We start from the raw sequence: 12108 nt of genomic DNA, 5'->3' as shown, positions 1-12108 counted from the left end.
CCAAAGAGGAAAGAAAGAGAACCAGGCTAGGATATTTTTCCTCACAAAATGATGCAGTGAAAGATAGGAGCACACAGCGTACATAGACAAGGAAGAAGGTATTTTACCAGACAGGATGAAAGAGGGTTTACTGGAAGGACAACTTTACTAAGGCCACACGTCAGATGATTCTTGTCAGATTATCGCTTAAGAGCTAGCATTGGACGAGAATCTGATGTGTACAGCGCTTGTTTGGCCTCTTTTGTGGCTCTGTCCTGACGTATCCACGAACAACAAATGACTGTAATGCAAGTGAAGGTGAGTGAGCGTAGCGGGGTGCCGCTTGCTCGTTCTTCCCTCTCCATAGAGCAAAATGGAGCTGTATGCACAGCGCTCGTTCATTCATCTTTCAGTCTTTTGTAGTTGAAAAGGATCATGAAAGGTCCTTTCCAACAACAAAAGCTACATACACACGTAAAACTTAAGTATTGCAAAATTGAAGTAATAAATCAGTAACTGTGCAGCTAAATTGGCCTTTTGTTGATTATTAAAAGCTTATGTTAAAAGGGAGGAAAAAATTACATTTTAAAATTACAGTTTCCATTATAAAAATAGAGGTCTGAAAGATGTGTACTTTCAACACAGACAGGTACCAAAAGCCGAAATCTACAGTTTTAATTTAATGTCAGTGGTGGCAAAGAACACATGAAATGTGTGCTTTTAATGCATAATAATCACAGTGGATAGCAGCTAAGAACATGGAAAAATAGGAGAATCTAATATTTCACATTGTGATTCTGAATGTTGATAAAAGATGGTGATTTCAGACATCAAAATGTTTTAAAACATTTACTAATTAAAAAAAGAAAAAAAAAAAAAAGAATAATGCATTACACTAAATTTTCCAAACTATATTGGTGTGGCAGCAAAATATTCGGGTAGCGAAAGTTTGTAAACTGTATTTAAATCTCTTTTTGTTCCCAAAGTGCAAAATTGCAAGATTCCCACAAGTTCAGTAGTGCTTTTCCTGTAAATAATCCTTCATTTTGTTTGGCAAGGGGAGTTTCTGAATCAGGTCTATTCGGGTATACTGACGTATGACGAATCGGCACAGGTACTGCAACGACCGAACCTGCATAAACCGCGATACTGGATTTGTTAATCTAACTGGATAAGTGGCCGATCCCGGTACTCGGGATCTGGAGTAGCAAAATGCTCCATTTTCAGAGTCTCTGATGGAATGTTCTATAAGATCCACTATAGAGGTATGTCCTTCGACATCGGGTTGTTCATAAAAGCTAAATCTACCATTTGAGTGTTCAATTCTAGTGTGAAGTGTTTTACTATGAGAACGAAAACTTAGGCTTAAAAGGTAACGATCATCAGAACTGTCTCGAACAAGGAAAGAGCCGTCCTGAACATTGGCCAGTTTTTCTTCTGCCTCCCAGCGAGTTATAGGCCCCCAGTACCAACCTTGTTTGGCAAGTTTTTTAAGCTCCTCAGTAAGACTGGTGACTACCATAGGTCCACTATTTTGTACAGAGTCATAAACTCGACCTACACCTGGAGCAGTACTGGGATCAAAATTCAAATGGCACCGCATGTTTTCAGACATGTGTGCATCTGTGCTATTAAGTCCGGCAAAGTTCCTTTGGACTTGACTGTTTTGAACTGGAGGTAGTAATGGTGAAAGTGGAGGGACATCATTGTGACTTCCCCTGGAGTTCTGAAAAAGTACTCCATTAGTACTATGCAACAGACCATTAATAGACTGGTCAACAAAGATGTCCGGAGCCACCACTACATCCGGGGCCACCTGACTTTCCTCTTCGTGAAAGCTATTACTTCCAATATGGGAAGGTACTGCAGAAACTTCCATCGGTGATGAACTGTCCAAACAGAAAGTGCGTGACCCTTCCAAAGGATACATTCCCTCATCTAAAGGCACAGTATACTGAATATAGTCCTGAGGCATAAGTCCTATAACTACAGGCACATGTTCATTAATATGTAGATGGAGATCTCCGTTGTGAGATTCTGTACTTTTCAACACATTGCTTTGTTCCTGAAAGACATTTTCTGCCTGCAACTCATGAAAATCCTTTCGTACACCATTAAGTGCAGGGCTTGGAGTGGTGGAGTGAACCAAAGCCTTCACTTTAACTTCCATTTTTATGCAGGTCTCCTCAGAGTTTGTTGGTCGTAAAGGCCATGGTGTTGGACTGTAATGGTGGTTCCTAAGTGATGTTGATCTTAATGATCTCTGAGATCTTACATCTTTGAAAGTTATAGGCGCAGATGAAGAAGAAAATGTGTCTTCTTCTGCAGAGTTCACAGATGTGCTTCCCTTTCCTTTTTGTTTCTGCTTTGCTGAAAGGCGTCTTTTTAGTGTTCCCATCAAACTCTCACTTTTCGGCCTATTTTTGCAACCTTTCTCTTCCTCGTTGTTTATTTCACACCCAGTCAAATCTTTGCCATAGCAACTGCCAAACAGAGAGTCATCTTTCACAAAGTTATTTGTCAATGAAGGCTGTTGTACCATTACAAAATCATTATCCTCTTTGCTCTTATTCAAGTTAAAAGACTTGCGAAATGTTTTCAGACTGATTTTCTTCATTATGGCAAGAGATCAAGTCCTGTTGCTTTTGGACTCTTCCGGTGGATGCGCCCTAGCACGCTGCCATTAATCACTGCTTCACCTCTTTGTGTAGATGGCGTCATTTAGCTTCTGTAAGCATCACCTGTAAACAAATAAAAAACATGTGAGAGAAAACCGAGCTTGACAAGACATCTTATCTTACTACATTGAATTGATTTCCATGTCAGAATACTAAGTTTTAACTCTGATCCTCAACAAAAATGGAAAGTGAACTCTCTGGGCCCATCTAGGCCACCCATAATAATCTAACTGAAAACAATATTTTGCCAAAAGATATGCCATTCCATTGCAAAGGTCTTAAAAGATTTTGGCTGCTCTGCGTACTTCAAGTATCTTTTTTGGAAGGAAGGGGGACTATATCCTTATCCACCACAACGGGGCACAGAAATAACTGTTACGCTTTGTACACATTTTTTAACAGAATCACCAAAGAAACCCTGACCAGAGCCTAAAGTGCAAGCACTCATTGTAGCCCAAGCTCTCTATAAAAGACTCTAGCTATAGGAAAGAATGGTATAAAGGGTACAAATGCACTGTAGGAGAACTATGTGGTTGGGATTTTTTTCCAAATGCTGTAAAACGTCAGTAAGGGCTGAACAGTAAAAATACAAGGACAGGTTAAAGGAATTTTTTTTTGGCGGTGGATGCTACTTAAAGGGTAAGAGGGAATATTTATTGATCCACTTCCCTAAAAACAAAACTGAACTGTAAGTGTTCTTGCCAGAGAAGCCTTACAACTTCAATACGAGCACTGAAAATAAAAATGCCTTGCAGCCGTCAGGTATGGATGGCCTAGACACAGGAGGCAATATTACCACAGCGTAGAAAGCAAGCTAAACACTGTGCAAATAACTTGTCTCCACACACCTGTTCAGGTCCTGTACAGATGCGGAACTCAACATGTCAGAAACATGTTCTGAATATAAAATTTTAAAGCTTCGTAATAATTTTAAAAAATGAAATCTTACCCCACCCCAAAAAGAGAAAGATCAAGCGGCCTGCTTATTGGCCTGAAGGTGCTGACACACAAAGCTATCTTTGCATGGCTTAATTGGGTAACGTTTCCTAGAAGGAAAATTATGCTAAAGAAAACATAGACATCCTCTTTGTTGTCAAGCTGAACAATTCTGACAAAAAAAAAAAAAATAGCAAACCAAAATAAAATACATTTTTGGTTTTGGGTTTATGTATTTTTTTTAAAAAGTCTCTGTCATGTGCCATTCATTCAAAATGTAAGGACCTACATGAAGCCCACTCATTACAAGCTGACAGAAGGTATTTTGGTACCAGCTAACATAAATAAAGCAATGGTACTTGATGCGAGAAAATCGGGTAACAATGAATGAAGGGTGTACTTTACACAAATGCTGTCACTTTAAGGTGCGTACACACTTCCAATTTTTATCGTTCCAATCGAACGACGAACGATCGATTGGGAAAAAAATCGTTCGTAAAAAAGTAACCAACGACGCCGATGAACGAGGAAAGTCGCTGGAAACGAACGACCGGACCGACGGATCGGATTGGACGACGATCGTTGAACATCGTTCGTGTGTACGGTCGTTCGTTGATCGTCCATATTCAGAGCATGCGTGATGAACGAACGTCCGTTCACTTTCCTGTCGTGCACATAGTTCCTCTATCGCTCAAACGATCGTATCTATTGTGTGTACAATATCTACGAACGATCGTGTCGTTAACTCTATGTGCAGGATCGGTGCTATACGATCGTTCATATATATCGTGCATGAACGTTCGTCGTTCGTTTTCCAACAATAATAATTGGAAGTGTGTATGTAGCTTTACCCTGAATAGGCAGAAGCTTATCTAAAAAAAAAATATAAGCAGTGGCACTGAAAGAACTAAAGTAAACATAATCAAAATACCTATCTGGGAGCAACCACACTTCTTTGTCTCAGGTCTCCTATTGTTTTTTGTAAGGTTTCCACAATGATTTCTACAGAATTTGATTCTATTTATTCGCAATTAACTTACATACAGCATGGAGCATTAATATGTCACTAGGCATCCCCAATATTTATGAGAAAAAGATTATCATTTTTCAAGTCTGTTCAAAATTTTACAAAAAAAAAGTGCTTCTCCAATTAGTTTAAAAAAAAAAAAAAACAATAAATATATATCAACTTAGGCTGTTTGGAGGAGTATTTTTGTGAGTGTATAGCACGATCCTTCTATAGTGCTTGTGCTTGTCCTTGAAGTGAACCGATTTCGCCGCACAGCTCTCCCCTATGGGGAAACCAAAGAGTCCCCCCTGCACAGCTATCCCCTATGGGGAAACCAGAGAGTGCTGGTCCCCCCCTCCCTGCACAGCTCCCCAGAGTTCCCCCACACAGCTCTCCCCTGCAATTCAGCTTAAATGCATTTTGTTTTTCTGAAGGAAATAAATATACATGTTCTGAAGGGCAAGCCTATGGGATATAATTATCATAATTTCAGTATTTCAGTTCCATCTTACATATCAGTAGTTTCCAAGCAGATGAGAAAGAACAAAAACTAAGCAAATAAACTGAATACCAAAATACAATTCTGTCCTGGTGTAACAATGGCTGCCATTTATAATTGTAAATCCACTAGTCATAGTTTTGTTACAATAGTTCATAATTATCACAACATGCACTATTTATGGAAATGATATAGGACACGTCGTATAGTTATATGACTCGCTATACTACGTATGATTAACAAGACATTTCAATGTTACGCCTATTTGGAAGCAGATGAAAAAAAAAAGCACAATTAAACTGTAGGCAGCAGCAAGCTATTGAACACCTGCGTAAATCAATACACCCATTTCAAACAAATCTAAAACTTTTAAGGTCGCACTTCAAACCACACCAAGGCTGCAGCCATGCAAAATGTTTCTTCAAGAAAAAAACCAGGATAAACATAACCAATAAATTTACTCACCCTATTACTGGCACCGTCCCCTGAAGACTCGCCCAGTAACTAAATCATCACCAGTTCTCTTCCAGGTTGAAAAACAAGTTTTACATACGCCTCATTCAACCCACATTCTATGACATCAGGGTGTCAAGGCTGTGCCCTTAATCTGAATTCACAGGCGAATAATGCAGAGACTGATGTCATGCAATGCCAAGCGACATCATTCTGTATTTAGGATTTGTATAAGGAAGAAATGTACAAAACCATTTGGGAAAAAGGAGGGGGGTTATGAATTATATTTGATAAATTGCTAGAATAGGAGATGGAGTGACTCATTTTTTTCATCTGCTTAGGCTTCCTTTAATATTAAAACATTTGTTACCAAAGATGTGACAGATTAACAGGACTAAGACAGAGATCACAACACATTGCTGTATGCCTTTATAGAGCATCTCTCATCATAGGAGAGACCACTATTCTGTCACACCTAGAGATGTGAAATCAAGTGTTTAGCTTTTTCACATGATATTTAATCATTATAAAAGCTTGAAGCAAAGGAAAAAAAACATTTAAATTATTTAAAAATAACTCCTTTTGTGGGAATAGTCATATTTCTCAGTCTGTTCTGCTTCTATATGTCTTCAGCCTTCCAAGACAAATATCAGCTAATGTCATTCAAACCACTGCCAGGAGTCCAGTCTAAGTTTTGGTGGGTAGAATGGGCATGCCTTAGAATATGATGCATCAAAGGCACCCAAAGAATGGGCAGGCCCTATGATTAGAAGAATTTTATTTTATTAAGATCTACTATATTTTAAGCAATTATTTAGCACTTAGATGAAACCCGCCACTTCAGCACTGATAATCGTTATAAGTGTGTGGTGTTTGGAGCAATGTTCAATTATTTATTAATTTATTATTTATTTTTTATGAATTAAAGCTTTAGATTCAGAATTGCTATTGTGGTCCATGGCAGGATGCTGTCTGAAAAAGGCCAAAATAATTTAATCTTTTCTTTTCAATGGTGAATCCTGAAACACACAAGTAAAAAGATTTTCTCTCATACCAGAGCAGAAAGTCCTGTACTAAGAAATAACCCATATCCACCAACAAATGAATGGCCCATCAGACATTAAACTGCTAGGACATTACATAATGTACTAACTACATACTCCTTAGAACCCATAGCAAAATCAAAACACCCTTTATTAATATTAAACAATAGCTTCATCTAAATTTAAACCTCTTTGCCCCCCCCCCCCCCATGATATTCCCTGCTAAATGCTATCCTTTATAAATCGCCCCACCCCACCGCTGTAATGAATACGGAAGTGCCTTATAACCATAGCAAAAGCATTTTTCATTAGTATCGCGAGATCTCAAACAGTTTGAAGCACGTGATCTCGTGAGATCTCACTCCCCATTACACAACACACGTTCGTTATTTAAGGAAAGGATGCAACAACCTTACAACAGCAGCATCCTTATGACCATGCACAGAACTGACCAAAAGAAGCAGCGCCACTATCAATAAGATGAAAGAAAGAAGTATGTCTGGGTTCTTACAGTGAATCAATTCATCCAAACAGTTGTCAACCTCAGGAAATGAATATTCCATGTTAAGGTGCTGTCTGAGGTGAACATGTACTTTTCTTTTACTACAGTCAGAACTAAAGCTGACTTTCTGGCTTTGTGAAAAGTGCATGTGGAAGAAATGTCTCTCGTGGAATACATTATCATTAAGTATCACAATATACCTACCACAAGTGTGTCTTCAGAAAGGATGTTTAGTACTAGCAAACATATTCAAAAACCTTAGTGGTCTCATCTCATCATGTTTTTATTGTTATTATGTTTTTTTAATATTTTTATATATGTTTTTATTTTATAATCATAACCTGTCAAACAAATAATGTTGCTATAATTTGATTTCAGTAAAATAAGCACAAAAATATATTTTGTGGGAAAATGAACATTCCATGAAAATCTTCTACCATTACCAGCCCAGTTGTACTTACTGTCAATTACACCATTTTTCAGTGAGCTGTATAGTACTTTAACAGACTGGTATCCAAAGTATCACAATCTTGACAGTAAGCATTTAAATTAGCAGGCCAATATTTTTCTGTTCTCTTCAGTATTCTGTGATTACAAAAGGGTAAAATTGGATGAATCACGGTGTTAACAGCAGTTGCTAGGAAGAGTTATCACAACTCTAGCATGGAATGCAATTAACATAGGTTTATTCCTGGATGGTAAGCAAATCTATTGTCCGTGAACAACGTATAAACTCAACCTTGGGAGGCAAAAATCAGGAAAACTGGCAAGCCCATTGCAGAATGCAAACTATTATTTTACATTCACTTTACAAATATAAAAAAAAACACTATACCAATTAGAACATGAGAATACCAGGACTCCTGAACGCCATCTGATCACTGCACACAGTACACATACCACTTCCCAATGTGGCGAGGGCTGTGTAAATCCCAACACTAACAAGAGCATTTGAATTGCAGCTATTGTTTCTGGTTTTCTTTGTGCAGTGTAATGCAGATATATATTTTAGACTTTTAATAAAAACATTGTTTTATAAAATACTGAATAAAACCATGTAAAGCAGACCTAAACCTAAAAGTCCTTTTGTATTTATTTTAAGTGCAACACCCTCCTGGCATCGGGCATACGCAGGAGCCTTTTCTTCAATAGGAGAAAAAATGCCAATCTCACGTATGCACAGTTACCCCATCTATGTCACCCAATCTCACGCCTGTGCATTGCAAGATTGGGTGACGTACGAAGAAGAACCCAGAAGACTTTCCTTAGTCCTTCCATTATTTGAAGTTCATGTGTGTCATAGCTCCTTTCCTTACTATAGGCAGCCTGTAGCAATCCATAGAAGTAAGGATGACCATAGGTATCAGTGGACTGCCACATGCATGCACAGCAAGTAAAGGGCCAGGTGAGAATGGTTTCATTGAAAAAGATGTGCTGTGAAGGCAAATATTTAACAGACGTGCTGCACATGTAAGGTTTCATTTGGCAAAAAAAAAAAAAAAAAAAAAAAAAACATAAAGCCCTGGTGTCTTTGGCCTACAATGACAGAAGGAGGATCACCAACAGAGTCAATAGCTAAGATGGCAGCCACCTGGGACGCAGCAATGGAAGGCTCCTAAACCTGTCCTTGTCTGCACAAAGGTGAGTCTGTGCCATAGTCACCAGGGATGTTGTGTTTACTTTCTGATTTTGGCAGAAGCTCACCACCCACCAACAAGTTCAGTAGTCCAGCTAAGTCATATGGACACCTTTTTTTTTTTTTTTAAATATCACCAAACATTTCTCCAAGGTTTTACAAATACAAACCAAATACAAAAATCACTTTTATCTCATCGGTGATAGAAGAGATAGAAAAGTATAAATAAAATAAGCTAAAACATACATTTGTTTAGATTAGGGTATGAATCTAGAACAAATTAGATAAATTATTTTTACAACACAAACAAATCCCCTGGACCAAATGGACAGATCTGGTCTAATATCAGAATCTATCCAGAAACTTCTGGCATCACTGGATAGTGCTGGGCAACCTTATTGGAATTGCCTGGGGTCAGACATTCATCTGTCTTCATAGGTTTATTTACAAATGGTCACCTTTGTGGGCAGACAAATGTCTCAAGGTAGCTAAATTGTGACTGAAAGAACTCTTGGCAGATAAAAGCCCATCCATAAGCAAATAAAGTAGAATTCAATTTAAAAAATTTGCGAACAGCTAGACTCCTCACTGCAGTGGACAACGCATGCCTTTTATGCAATAAACAAATTTACCTGCCTGTTCAGAATCTTCCCTACAATGTACACTGTGCTGCACGTGCCATCAATGCATTGCCAAAAGTCGGAAAGCTCATCAGTGTCATAAACGGTACTGAAGAGGACTTTGGCTGGGTACACTATAATGGTCAATAATTGTCGTTGGAAAGGAACTTTCACGACAAAAGAATAAATGATGCATGGACGAGCGTGTACATACAGCACCATTCTGCTCTATGGAGGTGGAGATTGACGGAGCGGCATCCTGCTATTATTATTATTTATATTATTATTACACAGTATTTATATAGCGCCATCATATTACACAGCGCTGTACAATGTCCATACTCGTATCACTAATTGTTCCTCAAAGGAGCTCACAATCTAATGTCCCTACTATAGTCATATGTCATAAATGTAGTTTAAGGTCAATTTGGGGGGAAGCCAATTGATCTATCTGCACGTTTTTTTTGGGATGTGGGAGGAAACCGGAGTACCCGGAGGAAACCCACGCAGACACAGAGAGAACCTGCAAACTCCACGCGGATAGTGTCCTGGCTAGGATTCAAACCTAGGACCTAGCGCTGCAAAGGCCGGAGTGCTAACCCCTGAGCCACCGTGCTGCCCACTATGCTCTCTCCCCTTCACTTCCATTACAATCATTCGTGGATCCGCCACACCAGATCCAGGAACTATGAGCGCTGTACACACGCCAGATTGTTGTCCGATATCAGCCCTGAAGCTATTATTCAACGAGAATCATCTGACGTGTGTACATAGCCTTACACTGAGATTATGAACAATGCGCCATTGCTGAACCTATACTAAAGAATGCCTATTAATGCCTGGATGTACAGCAGACATCTTGGTTTCAGTAGTTGCAGTCATATACAGGAAACAAGCATGCAGATAACTATATAATAATAATACTAATAATTAGGTAAACACCTGAGCTTACTGGACTGAGAACAGAAAAGAATAGGACAGGCAGGGATAGATATATATATGTATCATACATACATGTACAGGAGAGCCCACCATCAGCTGAAAAGGCTGAAAGTAAACACACAGTATTATTACTATACAGTATTTATAAAATGCCAACATATTACGCAGCGCTGTACAAAAATCGATAGTCATGTCACTAGCTGTCCCTCAAAGGGGCTCACAATCTAATGTCCTTACCTCTGTCATATGCCTTTATTACAGTCTAAGGTCAATTTGGGGGGAAGCCAATTAACATTACTGCATGTTTTACCTACTGATATGTAATTGTTGTGTCCCCCCTCTTCCTGTCTAATGACTCTGTGCCCAGCATGCCTCCCCTGCTGGGGCTAATACCATCACATCCATGGTGACTCAGTGGTTAGCACTTTGGCCTTTGCAGCGCTAAGTTCCAGGTTCAAACCTAGGCCAGGACTCTATCTGCATGGAGTTTGCAGGTTCTCCCAGTGTTTGCATGGGTTTCCTCCCACATTGCATTCCACTTCCCCCCAAAATTAAACTTTGACTGTAATAAAGACATATGACTATGGTAGGGACATTAGGTTGTGAGCTCCTTTGAGAGACAGCTAGTGACATGACTATGGACTTTGTACAGCGCTGCGTAACATGATGGAGATATATAAATACGGTGTATTAATAATAATCTAGGATAGCAGAAGTGCCATGGATCTTGAAAATCCATAGTTTTTACAAGTAAGTAAACTAAATATTGTAAAATGTTATTGGAAAACACATTGAAAATTTTGGTCCATAACAAATATGTAAACAAAGGTCATGGCGGTAAAAGCAGACAGCTGAGCATAGGGATGACCATAGCAATCTGCCTGCTGCTCTTTCACTGTCCAGTAATGAAGGGAGGACACTTAAGGGGGGCACCTGACACTACTGGAAGTGTTATTAGCGGACAGTAATTATTGTTTATCTAATATTATATTTATATCCTGTCTGCATATTTCTAAATAACCAAGTGTGTAAACCTCAGGACTGGATATACAGTAACACTGTTTGGTTCACATTGATGTATTTCACCGGTGATAGGAGCTCAGCCTTGAATAACGCCAGTGGTATCTGTGATACTTTGTTTAGGATTGGGTAACTCTGTATAATAATGCTGTGGTCATGTTATAAGGTAAACATGCCAGCAACAAGTGGTATGCAATGCTGTGATCAGCACCTTATATTACTGAATAGTAATCAGCTGAGAAATAACAAGGCCACCCCATCCATACATCCAGAACCTGGGGCCTGTGTAGCCTGGATACAGAACTGACATGGAGGTAACAATGCCCTGACACAGCTGCCTCCCCTTCCCTATAGATACACCTATGCAGAGGACAGGGCTTCTGGGAGGGGAGAATTCCAGGACAACAAAGACACAAGCTCCAGCTATAGAGGGGTCTATCACGTCTTATCCCCCCGTCCCCCTATACCCTGTGCTGCCTGCACTCTCCCCCCAGCCTTGGAGGCCTCCTAATCACCACAAAGCCTTCCAAGCGGGCCTCTCCCCGCACCCTCCCTGCGGCGTCTCCTCCCCGGCCTACCCGACAACACAGCTAAAACTTCCCCAGGAGCTGCTCGTCTCCTCACCTCAATGACGGTCTGTACGGCTTCTTGTGCCACTCCGTGCCCGGCCTTCTCCAGCCCCTCACAAAGACCCAATCCACTGCTCCGTGCGGCCCCACAGAGCCGGCCATGAGAGGAGGAGCAGGACTGGCATCGTACGACTACAACTCCCAGCGACCCCCGCGGCAAGG

General features: G+C 39.8%; 1 protein-coding gene across 2 annotated transcripts; it reads right to left on the bottom strand.

Moving 5' to 3' along the window:
• Positions 1-639: 639 nt before the first annotated feature.
• SOCS6 (suppressor of cytokine signaling 6) lies at positions 640-12073 on the bottom strand. 2 transcript variants are annotated; one of them, XM_072411505.1, is made up of 3 exons: positions 11942-12064; positions 10370-10402; positions 640-2720 (listed from the first exon to the last, which is right to left on the bottom strand). In XM_072411505.1, the coding sequence occupies exon 3, from the start codon at positions 2594-2596 to the stop codon at positions 992-994; it is 1605 nt and encodes a 534-aa protein (XP_072267606.1). In that variant the 5' UTR covers positions 2597-2720; positions 10370-10402; positions 11942-12064; the 3' UTR covers positions 640-991. The 2 variants fall into 2 exon arrangements, with proteins under 2 accessions (XP_072267606.1, XP_072267605.1); XM_072411504.1 differs by lacking the exon at positions 10370-10402 and having other exon boundaries at positions 11942-12073.
• Positions 12074-12108: the final 35 nt, after the last annotated feature.

Source organism: Pyxicephalus adspersus, chromosome 5 (genome assembly GCF_032062135.1).
Source record: "Pyxicephalus adspersus chromosome 5, UCB_Pads_2.0, whole genome shotgun sequence".
Lineage (NCBI taxonomy): Eukaryota > Metazoa > Chordata > Amphibia > Anura > Pyxicephalidae > Pyxicephalus > Pyxicephalus adspersus.
Note: the sequence above shows the minus strand (reverse complement) of the source record. Positions and strands in the feature narration are given on the sequence as shown.